At 42.3% G+C, this 20,183-nt stretch overlaps 2 protein-coding genes across 4 annotated transcripts in view; one reads left to right on the forward strand and one right to left on the reverse strand.

Moving 5' to 3' along the window:
* Positions 1-16,650, forward strand: LOC109870254 (SH3 domain-binding protein 1). The gene is made up of 18 exons (XM_020460676.2): positions 1-307; positions 3,602-3,644; positions 3,776-3,880; positions 3,973-4,049; positions 4,142-4,253; positions 5,629-5,705; positions 5,870-5,957; positions 6,069-6,137; positions 6,254-6,338; positions 6,569-6,705; positions 6,862-6,970; positions 7,093-7,174; positions 7,292-7,372; positions 10,890-11,003; positions 11,363-11,460; positions 11,729-11,891; positions 11,977-12,320; positions 14,596-16,650. Exons 1-18 carry the CDS (start codon positions 261-263, stop codon positions 14,850-14,852), a joined length of 2,088 nt encoding a protein of 695 aa, XP_020316265.1. The 5' UTR covers positions 1-260; the 3' UTR covers positions 14,853-16,650.
* The window catches only part of LOC109870255 (cdc42 effector protein 1), a 27,433-nt gene continuing 23,873 nt past the window's right edge, over positions 16,624-20,183 (reverse strand). For all 3 annotated transcript variants that reach the window (XM_020460680.2, XM_020460679.2, XM_020460678.2), the window contains exon 4: positions 16,624-18,799. In XM_020460680.2, the coding sequence (XP_020316269.1) occupies positions 18,039-18,799 (761 nt within the window). In that variant the 3' untranslated portion in view covers positions 16,624-18,038. The remainder of the gene's footprint in view (positions 18,800-20,183) is intronic.

The raw sequence follows: 20,183 nt of genomic DNA on the forward strand, positions 1-20,183 counted from the left end.
AGGCAACTTCCTCTTCTCTTAGAGCTCTGTGTGACTGAGTGGCGGTTGAACACAGTCACAGAGCACATTTTCAAAACAAGAACGAATACTGCTGGATGACAGAACATCACACCAACAACACACACTGAAGAAAACCACTTGCAGTGGTGTCTGCTCAACGAAATAATACAGACACTGACTTGGCAACACATGACTGAGGACCTGGCTGGAGTCAAGACAGAGGGATAATTTGTAAGAGGCGGGCTGACTCCTATGCAACCATGCTGAAATCTTTAAACCTCTTGAAGCAGCTTGGCTCTGTGGGGAAGTAAGTACTTTCATGTGCCATTTTGGACTTTTTGTTTTTTTGGAGGGGGATATATTTGTGAAAATACAATAGCCTATTTATTTTCAGTTCTAATACAATAGTTATTTACAAAGAACTTGGAACTAACTGCATAGAATGGAGAATAAATGGTGAGATACTGTACTTCTAACCAATGCTATCAAGCTTTGTGACAATCTAAACTCTAAAGTCTGATTCTACGTTATAATCTTTGTTATTTTCATCATGAGCATCTGTGGGTGAAAGAAGAACCTTTAGACAAGCTTTTGGTGAGTGGGGAGCCTGTTTGGTAGAGTCCACAGGAGGTTGGTGGCACCTTAATTGGGGAGGATGAGCTCATGGTAATGGCTGGAGCAGAATCAGGGGTATGGTGTCAAATACATCAAACACATGGATGCCATTCCATTTGCTCCGTTCCGGCCATTATTATGAGCCGTCCTCCCCTCAGCAGCATCCTGTGGTAAAGTCATCTGACTTCTGCAAAGGACAGAGTATCTTTGGTGTCTGAGGACAACCACAGAGTTCATGATCATCATGCCACCGTTGGTATGAAAGTAGGAGGAAGAGTGAAGCAAACAGGGTTCCATGGTGTAGTGCGAATAGTGGATGACTGTAATGTTTCATCTTCATGAGTGAGAGAACAGTCATAACAATGAATAATTGTTTTGAATGGCGTCACGGCAAGATTACGTGCATCATGTCTTACTTTGTGTGTGGCCTGTGACACAATGACACAGCAGAGCCATATATTTAAGAGAGTTAGGCCAACTTTTAGAATTTAGAATATTCTTCTAATTCTAGACATTGTTACATAGCATTGTTTAAATATTTGCCATGTCATGTCAATGGGGAGCTAACATGGCTACCATAGAATGTTGAAATGTCATGTACAATAACTACATTAGCCAGAAAACGACTGGCCACACCTCAGAGCCGGGTCCTCTACGTTTCTTCCTAGGTTCCTGCCTTTCTAAGGAGTTGTTCCTAGCCAACGTGCCTCTACATCTGCACTGCTTGCTCTCTGGAGTTTTAGGCTCGGTTTCTGTATATGCACTTTGTGACAACTGCTGTTGTAAAAAAGGTCTCTATAAATACATTTGATTGATAATGCAGTAACTACATTGGCAAAACTCTCTAAATATATGACTCTGGGGGGTTAAATTGTTAACTTGAGGGCACATCCCCGCCCACAAGATTCATATCTACCTCAATTACATCGTACCCCTGTACATCAACAAAAAAAAAGCCAATCTGTACATTTGTATGTACGTGTATTATGCTTCAGATCAGCAAAAATATGTAGTTGGATACCCACGTCGGGTTGTTGATACCCACGTCAGGTTGTTGATACCCACGTCGGGTTGTTGATACCCACGTCGGGTTGTTGATACCCACGTCGGGTTGTTGATACCCACGTCGGGTTGTTGATGCTCAGCTATCAGCCAGGGTAGCGTGGGCGTGTCTGCAGCAGGTTGCAACAGACCATGGAAGTGGTGTGTTTGCAGGCCTCCATGCCACAGACGTGTTTCAGGCTATTAATAATCCCTGGTAATTAACAGGGCGGCTGCACCAGAACAGAGCTCTAACCACAGTAAAGGAGCCCCTACCTACACTATTCTCACTTTGTTCAGAATAACTGAATGTGACCTTAACTATAAAAAAAACACACACAGATAGAAAGACACCTATGGGCTTTTGTTTAGTTGAAGAAAAAAACTTTTAGAAAATGCTTGGGCTTCACTGCAGCTGTTTCACTGCTCTCTATCAGATGCTGCTGAAACTTCATTGCCGTTCTTTCATTCTCCCTCTTTCGCTTTCTCGCTGTCTTTCTCTCCCTCTCTCTGCCTGTCACTCACTCTCTCATCCCACCTGTAAGTCCCCTAAAACAGCCCCCCCCCCCTTCTCTGGCCTGGTTTCAGCCCACAGCAGTAGCCTCTACTCTCTAACTTTAAAGGATAACTCAATCCCAATTTCAGCATTTGCCCAACCGCTATCCAATTTTTATAAAAAGCATTCAAGTGAGAAGTTGTGGGTTGGAGGGAATTACTCATAAATATTGATTTGGGGGGGGGGGGGGGAGGGATGGGTAAACAGTTGCAATTGATCCCAACAATTTCTCACTAAAGCATACTTACCAGTCCACTGGCACACTTTTATCATAAAATGATGTGCATTGTGAGCAAATACAGCTCTGGACAGAAAATATAGTCTTTCTAATGTAGTATTGTGTTGGTAGGAACAGTATAATCATCACCTTGAAAATGAATCCAACCTGCGTTGCAGTATTTACACAGTAGCTCTTTTTCCAATGGTCAAATTAACTCACAGATTGCTCTTGGATACTGTTTAAAAACATAGTTACTTGTTACGGTTTTCTTCCGTCGAAGGAGAGGCGGACCAAAATGCAGCGTGGTTATTTTTGATTAATCTTTAATAAAAGATAAACACGACTAATACAAAACGAGCCGTGAAAACCTAAACAGCCTTATCTGGTGCAAACAGAGATAGGAACAATCACCCACAAAACACTCAAAGAATATGGCTGCCTAAATATGGTTCCCAATCAGAGACAACGATAAACACCTGCCTCTGATTGAGAACCACTCCAGGTAGCCATAGACTATTCTAGACAACCCCACTAACCACTATCCTATAACCTACAACAAACCCCTAGACAAAACACACCACATAAAATAACCCATGTCACACCCTGGCCTGATCAAAATAATAAAGAAAACACAAAATACTAAGACCAGGGCGTGACATTACTACCAGGGAAACCTCTCTCACAGGGATACTTTCACTTATCAGAATTAGAAGTATGTGGGCAAGGGATGAATATTGTAAATAAAGGATTTGAAAACAAAAAATACCTGCCCCGTGTGGGATTAGAACTCACAACCTTAGCAGACTGCACCACCATAGGAGTTGGGGGAAAAATACACGGAGTCGACATGACCACTATTGTCATCTACTTATTTTTACGATGGATGTGGCTATGAATATAAATGTCCTCGTAGCCTAAATGTTTTCTTTCTTCGTAAAAGCACAAAGATGTATAAATGAAACATTAAGCAAAAATGTTGCATTTGATCATATGCGGAAATGTGCCTTACTGTTTATTTTATTTTGTGTATGTCAGTATTCTAGTCAAAGAAGCATAGTGCAACATATACTGTATTGGCACACTCCACTCACCAAGAACATTTCCAAATAAGACTGTAACACACTGTAACACAAATATTGCCTGATATACTTTTTTAACACTATTAATAGGTCACAGGATGCCACAGATCTTCTCACAGAAGATCTGGTTATGGTGAGTTAAGGATGATGATAAAGGGTGACAGTGGTGGCTCATTTCACTACGTGAAAAGATTTCTCAGTGAATACATTTGCTCAGTGTGAACATAAGATACGCTCTATATCTGTCATTTTCATTGGTCTAAGGTGGAGCAGCGGGTGGAGCCAGCCAAGAAGGCAGCGCAGGTTATTCACAAGAAGCTGCTGGGCTGTCTGCAGAGTCAACTAGGGCTGGACACAGAGAGAAGAATGGTAAAGTCTATACTCTTTCACCTTTCACCCCTGACCCTTGACTTGAAGTCATTCTATTATGATTATCAATATAAAATGATCTCTCTCTCCAGAAAAAGCTCCCTCTCATGCTGCTCTCTGTTAGCATGGCTGAGAGCTTTAAAGACTTTGATCCAGACTCTTCTATCAGGTACTTTAAGTTACCAAACCATGTATTCAATCATCCAAATGATCAGTTGAAAATTCATCAATGAATCAGTTAGTCTATTTCCTCTCTGATAGGAAAGTATTGGAGATGTGTTGCTTCATGGAGAGTCATCTGGCCGCAACACTGTCTGACTTTGAGCTGAAGCTGGAGAAGGAGGTTTTGGAACCTCTCAATAAACTCAGTGAGGTAAGGGCTGCATTAGCAAGAGTTATTCAGACACTTTTGGATAACAATTTAAGTTTGTGATGATGTAGTATTACATATGAATACTTTAAAAAAATATATATATATTATTATTTAAAAAATGTTATTGCCCCCCCTCTTCTGAGGACAACAGTAATTTTGTTTTATATTTGAGTTTTTTACACTTTTTTGTTACATATGCATTTGACACACATTTGACATACATGGTACTTTTTCACACAGTAATTACACAACAAAGATATTGTTTTTGGATTATACACATGACATTTTGGGCTACTCTCAGCCCGTCCCACCTATCTCTGTAGACATCCTCTTTTGATATCCATGTGCCATGTATTTTTCAACTGTGATGTGATGTTTTACATTCATTTTGAATCTTTCTAATCGCACAGTATCCACAGATTGTGAGTTAAAGAGGAACATTTTTCCTAAGATTATTATTATATTGTTGATTGACTATGGCTTTCCAAATTGCCCAACACTGCTATTTGTAGGGATCATTTTAAAAGAATGTTGTGATTTTTCAGCCAGAAACAAGCTAGATGGGGACAATACCAGAATAAATTATCTAAGGATTCTGTTTCTTCACAGCAAGATATGCAGAGCTGAGATTGTTGTATGTCCCATATATATAACATTCTGTTGGTGGCAAGAATTTTGTTTAATATTTCAATTGAAAAACTCAATGTTGAATGAAGCGTTGTTTTGTATATCAATTCATACACCATGTGCATGGAATCTGTACATCGAAAATCTCTTCCCAGATATTTTTGCAACGTGTATGGCGCAGCTGTCAATATTTTTGTCCTCAAATGAAACTGGCATATTTTTCAATATATATGCCAACCTTTTTCAGCCAATTTTGGTCTTTAATATACAGTATGGCAGACAGACAATTCCCTACCTTCTCCACCTTCCACTTGACTCATCCATTTTTGAGGTAATGCTGCAATCAGTAAAACTTTGGATTGAGAAAACATTTCCATATATTTTCGATAGCTGCATATGTGACATAACTACACCATTCCTATTCATAATATTTGTAATAAATATAATACAATTTTACAAAATCCATAATGTTTTTTTTTATCAATCAGTATATTTGAGTTGAACCATAATATTGGTTATAATATTTTTCCTGTATTTTCTGGTAGATAACATTGGAATTGTACCCAGCTTTGCAGGACTTTTTTAAGGAAGAGTGATACTTTGAACAAGGTTTCATTTTCAATTGAGAAGTTGTAATCTGTATAAAGGCCAAAATGCCATTTTTAAGGATGAGCCTTTCTTAGTAATCTACTGGAGCTTTAGTGAAGCTTTAGTGAGAGATGTAATGACATATGTACACTATCTGTAGGAAGACCTTCCAGAGATTCTCAAAAACAAGAAGCAGTTTGCCAAACTCACAATGGACTGGCACAATGCACGCAACAAGTGGGTCACACATTCTGTGTGTTTGTATTTGACAGACCCTATATGCTCCAGACAGTACACAGTTAATTTATACATATATAATAACTACCTTTAGTTAGTATCTCCATTGAGTCCTTTCTTTAACTTTTTATGGCTTCTGATCATGAATGACTTTGCCCCTTCAGGTCCCAGGCTAGTACGGGACCTCAGGCAAAGCAGGATGGGCTGAAAGAGGAGGTGGAGGAGGCCTGGAGGAAACTGGAGAGCATCAAGGTGTTGTATGGTGTTGGATGTTACTGTTTCAGACACTTTGTTGTTTAATGCAGTAGTTTCAGCCTCTAACATACAGTATTAACGTTTTGTGTGGCTGTACATTCCCTGCAGGACCAATACTCTGCAGATCTGTATCACTTTGCCACTAAAGAAGATGACTATGCCAACTACTTCATTCGTGTGAGTGTGGCCTACTAATTGTCCTCCCTTTCAAGCTGTACTTCCGTTAATTATCATGTGCTATTAGCTATTAGGAATTATAATTGATAAGTGTCTGGGTTGTGCTCTCTCCTTAGCTGCTGGAACTACAAGCAGAACATCATAAGAATTCCCATGACTTCCTCGAACGAAACATCAGTGAGCTGAAAGACAGTCAAACAGGTGAATAGGGTGTGTGTATGTATGTGTGTGTGTGTGTGTGTGTGTGTGTGTGTGTGTGTGTGTGTGTGTGTGTGTGTGTGTGTGTGTGTGTGTGTGTGTGTATTTGCAATTACGATACCCAGGCCATACTTAGTGTACATGGGTAACCCCCCCCCCCCCCCCTATCCAATGTGTAGCACCCACTTGCCTAGGATTTGTCCAGTGTGTCACCAGTATGTGTGTTAACACAGACTCCCAGGAGAATAACTATAAGGGGAAGGTTTACGGGGAGTCTCTGCTGACTCATCTGTACAACAGCGGCAGGGAGATCGCTGTTCCCATCCAGGAGTGTGTTCACATGCTGCTGCACACCGGCATGAGAGAGGAGGTGAGGACTGGGATTATTAATCTACTACATGGTATACATGTGAATGGGATATTATTAATTAACTGAGCAGGTGAAAGGACTGTAGCCAGTCTACGATAATGTTTGCCCTCTTGGATCAAATCTGTCTATCTCTATCTCCCTTCATCTCTCTCCCAGGGTCTGTTTCGTCTGGCAGCAGCAGCCTCGGTAGTGAAGAGACTGAAGAGCAGTCTGGATGGAGGGGTCGTGAACCACAGTGAATTCACTGACCCTCATGCAGTCGCAGGTCAGAGAGACCGTCCCTGTTGACAGTACCCCTTATTCAAGGTTTTCAAGTTTCAAATATCTTTACTTGACAGTTAAACAACGCATAGGCACTAAGCAGCATTTTCTCTTTTATCCATGTAGGGGCTTTGAAAAGCTACCTGAGAGAGCTGCCTGAACCACTCATGACCTTTGAACTCTACAATGATTGGTTTCAAGCAGCAGGGTAAGGTCCTTGATTGGTCTACATCTTAAAAGCATACAGTACACAGTCTCTTTACATGATTTCGCTCCCCTCTAATTTCTGCTCTTCAAATGTCTGTCTATTCCCCTCTTTATTTAGGGAGAAAGAATTGACAGACAAACTTGAGCAGTTTAAAATTGTGCTGAAGAAGTTACCATCAGAAAACTATAACAACCTCCGGTATGTCCATATCTCTGTAACCCATAGCTCTCTCAGATCTTGACCGATTCTTGTGTGAAGTTGTAAAAACTCATGAATGATGCAGGGTGTATGATTGTGAATATCTCGCTAGCCATATTACAACTATGTGTTGTGATAATTGCATTGCTATGACCTGCTAGTTCATATGCCTTGGCACCATGATATATAGGCCTACGGTCGAGGCAATAAGAAGACACGGTGGCAGAATTAATTCAACCACACATTACAAAACCCGGAGAGCAACATCTGTCCGGTGAAGTCCACAAAACATATTGCATGTAACAAACAGTTACATGACCTAGAGCATGGTCAAGCAAGGTAATGTTTCTGACATTTTCGAACTACTAAACAACTATAGATTTAGAACCATTGAGAGTTGTCGCAAAGAAAACAGGAGCTGTCTTCACTATTCCAGCATCATTTCAACTTCAACATTTCAGCATCATCTAATAATCTATGCCAAAAATGCCCAAAACTATTTAGTCCAACCAATGTAAGCTAAATATGATGTGGCTGTCCATGGTACTGATTTCTGTGCATGCTTGTGTGTGTGCAAGTAGAAAATATGTTGACTCACCCTACTTGTAGAGAAACGCCAATGCAGTCCTCCTCATGTTGTCTAAACGGTCTATGACTCTGTCAATGTCAAGAGAATCTTCAATCCAAATGATAATAACTATCAATCAATAAGCTTTGACCAATCCCCGAGGTTTGTAAGGCCCTGGATTTAATAATAATTAGGCAAAGACTCAGCTTATGCAAAAGGTTCGTACAGTTTATTCACGACAGCGCTCTGAAGTCCATAATACAAAGACATCAATTTTATAACTCACTCCCTATTTAAGCACATACATACATACGAACAGTAGGTGAGTTGTATCCACTGTTTATCATTAACAAGCCGACAGTTCCATTCCCCCGAGATTAGAGGGACCTTGAAAGGATTCCCTGTCTATCATACGTTTCTCAGAGTTCTAGCCAGGTCGGGTCAAACACAGTTGAATTGTTCTTGGTATTTTCTTAGACACACACACACACATTTCTCTACCAAACCTTATTGGACTTACATTTAGTACTTGAATCATTCATTATACATGCTACATAAACTAATAATCACTAATAGTTACGTTTCAGGGTGGAATTCTTTAATCGTTACCTTTAAGCATATAGTTCCCTTATCAGTCAATTAACTGAGTTCACTCAGTTTAGCTCAATGCTGGTTGGCCATTATCTTCTTTTTTTTTATCAAGGTAGGCCAAATGCTCGCTGGCTTCCCTTGCATTCAATGCTCTGGGCAGCAACAATGTCATACTCTTTTTGACCAGACAGAATCAGAATTGAAGGAAATGTATGTAACACAGAGAGACATAAGATACATTTTCTTTTTTTCTTTTTTTCTTAGTGCATCTTTTTGGGAAGCCTGGCTTCCCTTGGCATCCATGATAATAATGGCACGGGAGGGGATGGCTGCCGTTTTACGGGCTGCTAGCCAACTGTGCTATTTTGTTTGTTTTTTCATATTGTTTGTAACTCATTTTCTACATAATGATGCTACTACCATCTCTTATGATTGAAAATAGCTTCTGGACATCAGAACAGCGATTTCTTTCTGTAATGAGTCCGACTCTAAATATATCCCTGTCATCAGCGTGAAGAAAAGAGACGGGGAGGGGAGGAGATGCGGGGTGCCTTGAAAGAATTTGCTGATGAGTAGGTAAACCACCACTACCCTCCGTATTATTGGCCAACGTGCAATCATTGGAAAACAAATGATCTACGATTAAGCCTATCCGGCCAACGGGGTATTAAAAACTGTAATATCTTATGTTTCACCAAGACGTGGCTGAACAATGACATGGATAATATAGGGCTGGCTTTTCCGTGCATCGGCAGGACAGAGCAACTACGTCTGGTGCGCAATGCTGGTGCGCGATGTCTAATATTTAAAACGTTTTGAAGTATTGCTCGCCTGAGGTAGAATACCTCATGATAAGCTGTAGACCACACTATCTACCAAGAGAGTTCTCATTTATATTATTCATAGCCATCTATTTACCACCACAAACCGATGCTGGCACTAAGACCGCACTCAACGAGCTGTATAAGGCCATATGCAAACAAGAAAATGCTTATCCAGAAGCGGCGCTCCTAGTGGCCGGGGATTTTAATGCAGGCAAACTTAAATCCATTTTACCTCATTTCTACATGCATGAGAGCACCAGCTGTTCTGGATGCTTGTGTGATCACGCTCTCGTAGCCAATGTGAGCAAGACCTTCAGACAGGTCAACATTCTTAAAGCCGCAGGGTCAGACAGATTACCAGGACGTGTCCTCATAGCATACGCTAACCAATTGGCAAGTGTCCTTACTGACATTTTCAACTCTCTGACTGAGTCTGTAATACCTACATGTTTCAAACAGACGACCATAGTCCCTGTGCCCAAGACAGTGAAAGTAACCTGTCTAAATGATTACCGCCTCGTAGCATTCACGTCAGTAGCCATAAAGTGCTTTGAAAGATTTTGAAAGGCTGGTCATGGCTCAAATCAACACCATCATGCCAGAAGTGGAGCGAGTCGAGAGTTTCAAGTTCCTTGGTGTCCACATCACCAACGAACTATCATGGTCCAAACACGCGAAGGCAGTTGTGAAGAGGGCACGGCAACACATTTTCCCCCTCGGGAGACTGGGTTCCCAGAGCCTCAAAACGTTATACAGCTGCACCATCGAGAGCATCACCGCCTGGTATGGCAACTGCTCGGCATCTGACCGTAAGGCGCAACAGAGGGTAGTGCATACGGCCCAGTACATCAATGGGGCCAAGCTTCCTGACATTCAGGACCTATATACTATTCAGTGTCAGAGGAAGGCACAAAAAAGACTCCAGTCACCCAAGTCATAGACTGTTCTCTCTGCTACCACGCGGCAAGCGGTACTGGAGCACCAAGTCTAGGACCTAAAGGCTCCTTAACAGCTTCTACCCCCAAGCCATAACACTGCTGAACAATTAATCAAATGGCCACCCCGGACTATTTACATTGACACCCCCCCCCTCTGTTTTTACACTGCTGCTACTCACTGTTTATTATCTATGTATAGTCACTTTACAAATTACCTCAATTTACCTGTACCCCCACACACTGACTCGGTACCGGTGCCTCCTGTATATAACCATATTATTGTTATGTCATTTTCTTGTGTTACTTTTTCATTTTGATAAAATGTTTTTACTATAGTTTATTTAGTAAATCTTTTCTTAACTCTATTTCTTGAACTGCATTGTTGGTTAAGGGATTATAAGTAAGCATTTCACGGTAAGGTCTACACCTGTTGTATTCGGCGCATGTGACAAATAAACTTTTATTTGATTTGATGAATACACGCCACTGTATGTGCTTTCCCTCCCTCCCTCCCTCCCTCCCTCCCTCCCTCCCTCCCTCCCTCTCTCTCTCTCTCTCTCTCTCTCTCTCTCTCTCTCCCCCCCTCCCCCTATTAGGTACCTGGTACAGTTCCTGTCGTGCCTGTCAGAGCAGCAGTCGGTTAACAGGATGAGTCCCAGTAACATTGCCATAGTACTGGGTCCCAACCTGCTGTGGCCTCGCATGGAGGGGTGGGTACTACTGACATACTGACAGAGAGATGTAACTAAACCACTCTATTAGTCTGTCATAATCGCCCTGTCTCAATGTTGTTCCTGGTGTCACTTTCTATTGTTACATGATTGTTATTAATTTGATTATGTCTGTTTAGCTATGTCTATGTGCTTTTTAGTACTTGACTTTAACCTATGTGTGTTTCTTTCTTTCTTTCTCTCTCTCCCTCTCTTTCTGTCTCACTTTCTCATCTCTCACCCCTCATCCTGCTTCTCTTTCTTTCTTCCTTTCAATCTCCCTCTCCCCCGTCCAATTCTGTACCATCATACATTTTTCTCTTCACATCTCTCCATCAACCTCTCTCCCTCTCTTTCAGGGAGGCAGCTCTGTTGGACATGGCATCTGCCTCCTCCGTCCAGGTGGTGGCGGTGGTTGAGCCTCTCATACAACACTCCAGCAGGCTGTTTCATGAAGGTACAGTACCACATTCAATGTGATGTTTGTGTGATCGAGGGAGGAGCAGTGGAAGATTTTTTAGGGATGAGTTGATTTGCATGAAATGTGTGGAAGTTAGCTACTAGATAACTGAGAGGGCTGCTTGAACCCCTTATGACCTTTGGATACTATTTTTATTCATGCACTTATTTTTGTCTCATCATGTTGAACTGTATGTTAGGTAGGTCTATGTATTTTGTATGGAACACGGTTTCTCAAAGTAGGCCTGTGTTGTGTTCCTTTCCAGAGGTGGACTTTGAGATTCCTGAGCTTCCTGGGGTCCCAGATTTGAAAATTTTAGAACCTCAAACTTCAGAGTCTGGGAAAGAGAACCTTGCCAGAATGACCTCCTCCTCTTCATCATGCGCTTCCTCTTCCTCTTCTCATGCTTCTCTCTGTAAAACAATCAGGTACCACAGGCACAGACTGAACAGGATGTATGTTCACTTTCTATTATAACAGTGTGTTATCTAACACCGACCGTCTCCTCCACAGCTCAGCATCTCAGGACAGTGGAGGTTTTTTCATCATTAAGTCAGGCTCCATTGGTCGTAGAACCACCACCTGGGGGAACCCTGCCTCAGACCCACCATGCTCAACCCCACTTAACCGTACCCAGAGCCCGTCCCCTGTCCCAAGCCCGACACTGGTCCACAACCCATCCCCACTACCCAGCCCCAAACTGGCACCTGGCCCAACACTGGTTCCCTCCCCACCACCAGTGTCTGTCTGCAGTCCGACCCAGAAGCAGAGCCCTGAATCGGGCTCACTAGAACCCATCCTAGAGGCCCCACCGGACTCCCCCAGAGCTACACTGAAGATCACCTCACCATACAAACGTAGGTGGCCGTCCACGACGGAGTTGTGTTTTCGATTCCCACGGGGGACAAGTATGAAAAAGTATTCAAATGTATGCACTCACTACTGTAAGTCCCTCTGAATCAGAGCATCTGCTAAATTACTCAAATGTAAAGCACATAACTCGTGCTAGCTAGCTAACGACATCTAATGTTTAGACAGTAGTGAAGACAATACTTACTTAGACAGTACTAAAGTCCCTCAGAGCACTCACGTTGTGTTATAGACCACCCAGCAGAAGTGACAAACCACTGCCCCATTTTAGTACAAGGAAGCCACGATCCCCGGCAGCATTGGCTAAAATAACCAACATCTTCTAATGACAAAACTGTCCTGATAAAAAACTGTTGCACTACCACAACCCACACTTCTAGTTTCAAGTAGATATACAGTGCCTTTGGAAAGTAATCAGACCCCTTAACCTTTTCCACATTTTGTTTGGTTACAGTCCCATTATAAAATGGATTAAATTGTTTGTTTTTTCGTCATCAATCTACACACAATACCCCATAATGACAAAGCAAAAACAGGTTTTTAGACATTTTGCAAATGTATAAAAAAAATTATGACCTGAAATATCACATTTACATAAGTATTCAGATGCATTAATCAGTACTTTGTTGAAGCACCTTTGGCAGCGATTACAGCCTCAAGTCTTGTTGGGTATGATGCTACAAGCTTGGCACACCTGTATTTGGGGAGTTTCTCCCATTCTTCTCTGCAGATCCTCTCAAGCTCTGTCTGTTGGATGGGGAGAGTTACTGCACAGCTATTTTCTGGTCTCTCCAGAGATGTTAGATCGGGTTCAAGCCCGGACTCTGGCTGGGCCGCTCAAGGACATTGAGAGACTTGTCCCGAAGCCAATCCTGCATTTCTTGGCTGTGTGCTTAGAGTCGTTGTCCTGTTGGAAGGTGAACCTTCGCCCCAGTCTGAAATCCTGAGCACTCTGGAACAGGTTCTTATCAAGGATCTCTCTGTACTTCGCTCTGTTCATCTTTGCCTCGATCCTGACTAGTCTCCCAGTCCTGCTGCTGATAAACATCCCCACAGCATGATGCCACCACCATGCTTCACCATAGGGATGGTGCCAGCTTTCCTATAGACGTAACGCTTGGCATTCAGGCCAAAGAGTTCAATCTTGGTTTCCAGAGAATCTTGTTTCTCATGATCTGAGAACCCTTTAGGTGCCAGCAGGTTGTCATGTGCCTGGAGGGGCTCCTGAGTGGCACAGCGGTCTAAGGCACTTCATCTTAGTGTAAGAGGTGTCACTGCAGTCCCTGGTTCAAATCCAGCCTGCATTATATCTGGCCGTGACTGGGAGTCCAATAGGGCGGTGCACAATTGTCCCAGCCTTGGCTGGGGTAGGCCGTCATTGTAAATAAGAATTTGTTCTTAAGTGACTTGCCTAGTAAAATAAAGGTTAACAGAATTTTCTTTTGCATTTTACTGAGGAGTGGCTTCTGTCTGCCCACTCTACCATAAAGCCCTGATTGGTGGAGTGCTGCAGAGATGGTTGTCCTTTTGGAAGGTTCTCCCATCTCCACAGAGGAACTCTGGAGCTCTGTCAGAGTGACCATCAGGTTCTTGGTCACCTCCCTGACCAAGTCCCTTCTCCTCCGGTTCCTCAGTTTGGACAAGCGGACAGCTCTAAAAAGAGTATTGGTGTTTCCAAACTTCTTCTTCCATTTAAGAATGATGGAATGTTTTGGTACCCTTCACCAGATCTGTGCCTCGACACAATCCTGTCTCTGAGCTCTATGGACAATTCCTTTGACCTCATGGCTTGGTTTTTGCTCTGACGTACACTGTCAAGTGGGAGACCTTATATAGACAGGTGTGTGCCTTTCCAAATCATGTCCAATCAATTGAATTTACCACAGGTGGACTCCAATCAAGTTGAACAAAAATCACCTGAGCTCAATTTCGAGTCTCATAACAAAGAGTCTGAATACTTATGCAAATAAGGTATTTGAGTTTTTTTGTTTGTAATACATTTGCAAAAATGTCTACAAACCTGTTTTGTTATTATGTGGTATTGTGTGTAGATTTATGAAGAAATGTTTTTATTTAATCCATTTTAGAATAAGGCTGTAACATAACAAAATGTGCAAAATGTCAAGGGGTCTAAATACTTTCCAAAGGCACTGTAAATACATACCCCAAATACTCTAATATAATAATACACATCTATAGTCCCAAAAATACATATTATAAATGTATCCTCAACACCCCTTTCTACTTTTTCTCTTTTCACAGCGAGGAAATCCTTCCTTCAACACATGCCGCCCATCCAGAGTAAAGAGCAGGTGGCCGTTACATACTCCAAACCCAGGGCCCCAGCACCTCTAGCACCAGCAGAGACACCCAAAACCCAGCTACAACCTGCACCCAAGCCTCTTGCTCCAGTCCTGAAGAAGACCCTAAGCAAAAAGGGTGCAATTAGGCCACCCCAAATCCCACCTCCCAAGCCCCCAGTACTGGAAAGCAAACAGGTGACCTCTATAGCACAGTGAGGGGGTAGAGATACACTATATACTGTATACAAAAGTATGTGAACCCCTTCAAATGAGTGGATTTGGATACTTCAGCCACACCCATTTGTTTATGTGTAACTCTGTGTTGTTTTTGTTGCACTGCTTTGCTTTATCTTGGCCAGGTCGCAGTTGTAAATGAGAACTTGTTCTCAACTGGCCTACCTGGTTAAATAAAGGTGAAATAAAATAAAAAATACTGACAGGGTGTATACAATCAGGCACACAGCCATGCAATCTCCATTGTCAAACATTGTCAGTAAAATGGCCTTATTGAAGAGCTCAGTCAAATCAAATCAAATCAAATTTATTTATATAGCCCTTCGTACATCAGCTGATATCTCAAAGTGCTGTACAGAAACCCAGCCTAAAACCCCAAACAGCAAGCAATGCAGGTGTAGAAGCACGGTGGCTAGGAAAAACTCAGTGACTTTCAACATGGCCTCGGATTCCACCTTTTCAACAAGCCAGTTCATCAAATGTCTGCCCTTCTAGAGCTGCCCGGTCAACTGTGAGTGATGTTATTGCGAAGTGGAAACGTCTAGGAGCAACAACGGCTCAGCCACGAATTGGTAGGCCACACAAGCTCACAGAATGTGACCGCTGAGTGCTGAAGCACGTAAGGCGTCAAAATCGTCTGTCCTTGGTTGCAACACTCACTACAGAGTTACAAACTGCCTCTGGAAGCAACGTCAGCACAATAACTGATTGTCCGGAGCTTCATGAAATGGGTTTCCATGGCCGAGCAGCCACACACAAGTCTAAGATCACCATGTGCAATGCCAAGTGTCGACTAGAGTGATGTAAAGCTCGCCGCCATTGGACTCTGGAGCAGTGGAAACGCTTTCTCTGGAGTGATGAATCACTCTTCACCATTTGTTAGTCCAACAGACAAATCTGGGTTTGGCGGATGCCAGGAGAATGCTACCTGCCCCAATGCATAGTGCCAACTGTAAAGTTTGGTGAAGGAGGAATAATAGTCTTGGGCTGTTTTTCATGGTTCGGGCTATGCCCCTTAGTTCCAGTGAAGGGAATTCTTAATGCTGCTGCATACAATGACATTCTAGACAATTCTGTTTGGGGAATGTTCTTTCCTGTTTCAGCATGACAGCATGACAATTTCCCTGTGCACAAAGCGAGGACCATACAGAAATGGTATGTCGAGATCGGTGTGGAAGACCTTGACTGGCCGGCACAGAGTCCTGACCTCATCCCCATCGAACACCTTTGGGATGAATTGGAACGCCGACTGCAAGCCAGGCCTAATCACCCAACATCGGTGCCTGACCTCACTAACGCTCTTGTGGCTGAGTGGAAGCAAGTCCCTGCAGCAATGTTCCAACATCTAGTGGAAAGCCTTCCCAGAAGAGTGGAGGTTGTTATAGCAGCAAAGGGGGTACCAACTCCATATTAATGCCCATGATTTTGGAATGAGATGTTTGACAAGCAGGTGTCCACATACTTTTGGTCATGTAGTGTATAGTGTATTATCTAAGCCTGTGTAAAGAAGTGTTCTTACGCTTTAGGTACAAATGTTTGACTGTAACCTGACATTTGGAGTAACCTGCTTTGGGTTGCATATCAAGGCCAGAGATGTATTGTGCTTCTGCAGCCAGTTCAACTCTTAGAGAAAAAGTGCTTTGTAGTTTGAGAGCTACCATACACGAATTATATGTTGTGATTTCTTTAGTGCACGTTTTGTATCACAGTTGTATGAATGTTTTCAGACATGTAAATAAAATATTAATGCCCATGCTTATTAAAAACATTTTATTTCATTTATCATTATAGAAATATCATTGGTATCAATAGCAGCACATTGATGCGGATGGGGGACACTGTTTTTCTTAATATAGTCTAAAAATAGGATTCAACCATTGGTTGACAGAATAGCAGACAAGCAGGTGACTATCCTATCGAAAAGCAAGATGAGAGTTAGCTAGACCCATAATGAATTTGGGAAACATGTCTAAATGGGGTATGATGTAAATATGTGAATTAACAAACATACTGTAACAACATTATACTTGTGATTATTACATTGTACAAAATTATTTTCAATTTAATTTCTGAGTGAATTTCTCATGGTTTGTGCTTCATACTGTATCGGTAGAATAAGCAAAAATGAAGTGTTTGTCTTGGGTGTAATCTTCAGTCAAAAGAGTATTGTTTTCCTGAAGTTAACATCACGTGCTAAGAGTTAAGATCTCTCTATAGGCGTAGTTAATTTCCATGGGACTGGTTGGTGGTGAGGGAAAGATGAAGTTGGGTTGAAACCGCTACTACTTTGTCTTCGTGTCCTGCCTTTTGCCTTGAATAGTTATATGAAGTCACACTGAGCATTTTTCTCAGGAAGTCCACACAGTATATATTGAACCAGCTGTTAACAGACTTACACACTGTTGAGCAACGTCTTTACTGTTTACATCACAGGAGGCTGCTGAGGGGAGAACAGTTAATAATAATGGCCGGAACGGCACAAATGCATGGCATGGATGGCAAATAGATGTGTTTAATGTATGTGATACTATTCCACTTCAGTCATTACCACGAGCCCGTTCTCCCCAATTAATGTGCCACCAACCTCCTACGGTTTCCATGGTAACTCCTCTGTGTCCAACCACTTTCTCTGGTACATTCTCACACTTTCTACCCCATCTCTTTATTTCTTTGTTCTCCACTGGTTCCAGTGACCTCTTTTAAAAGGACATGTAGTTAGCTATTATTAGCCTGTTCTAGCTCCTTCCATACAGCATGTTTGCTTGGGGAACTTTCAGCATCCATAATCTTTCAATGAGTCTTTCAACAAACATACTTTCCATTACATTTGGGTGAATTTGGGAACAATTTGGGAACAATCAAAGTCTTTAAGTGAGTCTCCTGACGACATAACATGACATTTCTGAAAGGAATATTTGAAAATTATGAAGAAGGGTTCAAAGCTGAGTCAGGTCAATAGAGCCAGTTTCTTAAAACAAGACCTTACAAGGAATTAACCAATAATCACAACCCACTGGGCACAGACGTCAATTCAACGTCTATTTCATGTTGGTCCAAGTAATTTAATTGACATTACATGGAAACAACGTTGATTCAACCAGTGTGTGCCCAGTGGGACATCTGTTGTAGGTAATTCTAGTTAAACACAATTGAGGCTGTCATTGTAGTTCAGACTTTGATTTCCTCCTCCTCATCAGGTGTAATACAGATGTAAGGGGTTTTCTTCATGGTCTGGCACATGGTCACCTTTCCCTCCAGATCCATCCTCTGCTGCCCCTTCAGGAGCCCTCCAACCCCATAGAGCACCCCCAGCACATCAGTGGAACCCTGGCACCTCTCACTCTCCATAGCAGGCCTCTGTCTAGAGGGGGAGCCCATAACTAAATCAGGCACTGCCCCTTTAAGATGCTGCTCACCTCCATTCACCTCCATTCTCCTAGCCTCCTCTTCCTCTTCTTCCCACTCCATCCCATATGGACTCTTCCTGCTGCTACTACAGTCCTCTCGAAGCAGAGAATCCACCAATGAGGCAGTGGTGGCATCCATCTCCGAGTCCATCTCCGAGCCTTCATTGGTCGCAAACCCAAACCCAATCGCAGAGCCGCTTGGCTCTTCCGCCTCTTCTGCCTCCCAGGCATGGCTGGGCTCTGGGTGGCCATTAGGGCTGTCAATCAAACCGAACACCTCGCTCATGAGGGAGGGCCCCAGGTCGAATGTGAAGGATGCCATGGAGGACAAGGAGTCGAACCGGGTCATGTGACTGGGGCCAGAGGTCAGGGTCGGGTCAGCGGAGGAGGACAGGAGGGCAGAGACGTCGGTGAGCGAGCCGCAGTGGGTGTTGGGGGTACAGGAGTTAGAGCCTCCCTGCTGCGACTGACGCTCCGCTGAGCGGGAGAGACGGGGCAGAGTGACGAAACCTGACTCCAGACCTGAGGTGGAGTAGAGACAGGGAGATTAGGCATAACATTCTGTATTGTGATTGAGATTTTGACAGAAACTTACAAATCTAAAATAATAAATGGAATTTCAGTTGGCACCATAGTTTTAACATTAAATAAACATGTGCTTAACAAGTCATATAATAATTTTCATGGACTCACTGTGTTCAATAATAGTTAACATGATTTTTGAATCTTTGTACCCCACTCATACAATTATCTGTAAGGTCCCTCAGTCGAGCAGTGAATTTCAAACAAAGATTCAACCACAAAGTTTTCAAATGCTTCGCAAAGAAGGGCACCTATTGGTAGATTTCATTACACATTGGATTGTGTATCAATACACCCAGTCACTACGAAGTTACAGGTGTCCTTCTTAACTCAGTTCCCGGAGAGGAAGGAAACCACTCAGGTATTTCACCATAAGGCCAATGGTGACTTTAAAACAGTTACAGAGTTTAATGGCTGCGATAGGAGAAAACTGAGGATGGATCAACAACCTTGTAGTTACTCCACAATACTAACTTAATTGATAGAGTGAAAAGTAGGAAGCCTGTACAGAACACAAATATTCCAAAACCTGTTTGCAACAAGGCACTAAATACTGCAGAAAATGTATCAAAGCAATTAACTCTTTGTCCTGAATACAAAGTGTTATGTTTGGGGCAACTCCAATAAAACACATTACTGAGTACCACACTCCATATGTTCAAGCACAGTGGTGGCTGCATCATTTTATGGGTGTGCTTGTAATTGTTAAGGACTGGGGAGTTTTTCAGGATAAAAAAGAAATGGAATGGAGCTAAGCACAGGATCCTATAGAAAGAGAAGTTATAGAAAGAGAGTTGGCGAGTTACAGTTTTGACTTAAATCTGCTTGAAAATCTATGGCAAGACCTGAAAATGGTTGTCTGACAATGATCATCAACCAATGATGAGTGTGAAAAAATACATTGAGAATAGTGGGAAAATGTTGCACAATCCAGGTTTGGAAAGCTCTTAGAGGCTTACCCAGAAAGACTCACAGCTGGAATCGCTGCAAAAGGTGATTCTAACATGTATTGACTCAGGAGGTTGAATACTTATTATAATCAAGATATTAGTATATTAGTGTTTGTTTAAAAAAAAAAAGTTTAAAAAAAAATATTTGCACTTTTTTCCACTTTGACATTGTAGAGTATTTTGTGTAGACCGTTGACCAAAAATTACAATTACATCAATTTTAAGCCCACTTTGTTAAACAACAAAATGGGGGGAAAGTCAAAGGGTGTGAATACTTTCTGAATGCACTGTAGATGCTCTCCCATCACCAACAGAGGGCAGTGTAAACTATGTCATAAAATAGTGAGTCCTGCCAGTTTCAAAATGCTGAAAAA

The sequence above is a fragment of the Oncorhynchus kisutch genome, linkage group LG25, assembly GCF_002021735.2.
Source record: "Oncorhynchus kisutch isolate 150728-3 linkage group LG25, Okis_V2, whole genome shotgun sequence".
Taxonomy (NCBI): Eukaryota; Metazoa; Chordata; class Actinopteri; order Salmoniformes; family Salmonidae; genus Oncorhynchus; species Oncorhynchus kisutch.

Excerpts from the sequence above, each read along its gene's own strand:
- LOC109870254 (XM_020460676.2), top strand. The coding sequence starts at position 261 with ATGCTGAAATCTTTAAACCTCTTGAAGCAGCTTGGCTCTGTGGGGAA. Across the intron at positions 308-3,601 it reads CAGCTTGGCTCTGTGGGGAA|GTCACAGGATGCCACAGATC; the intron begins GTAAGTACTTTC and ends CACTATTAATAG. Across the intron at positions 11,461-11,728 it reads CAGCAGGCTGTTTCATGAAG|AGGTGGACTTTGAGATTCCT; the intron begins GTACAGTACCAC and ends GTTCCTTTCCAG.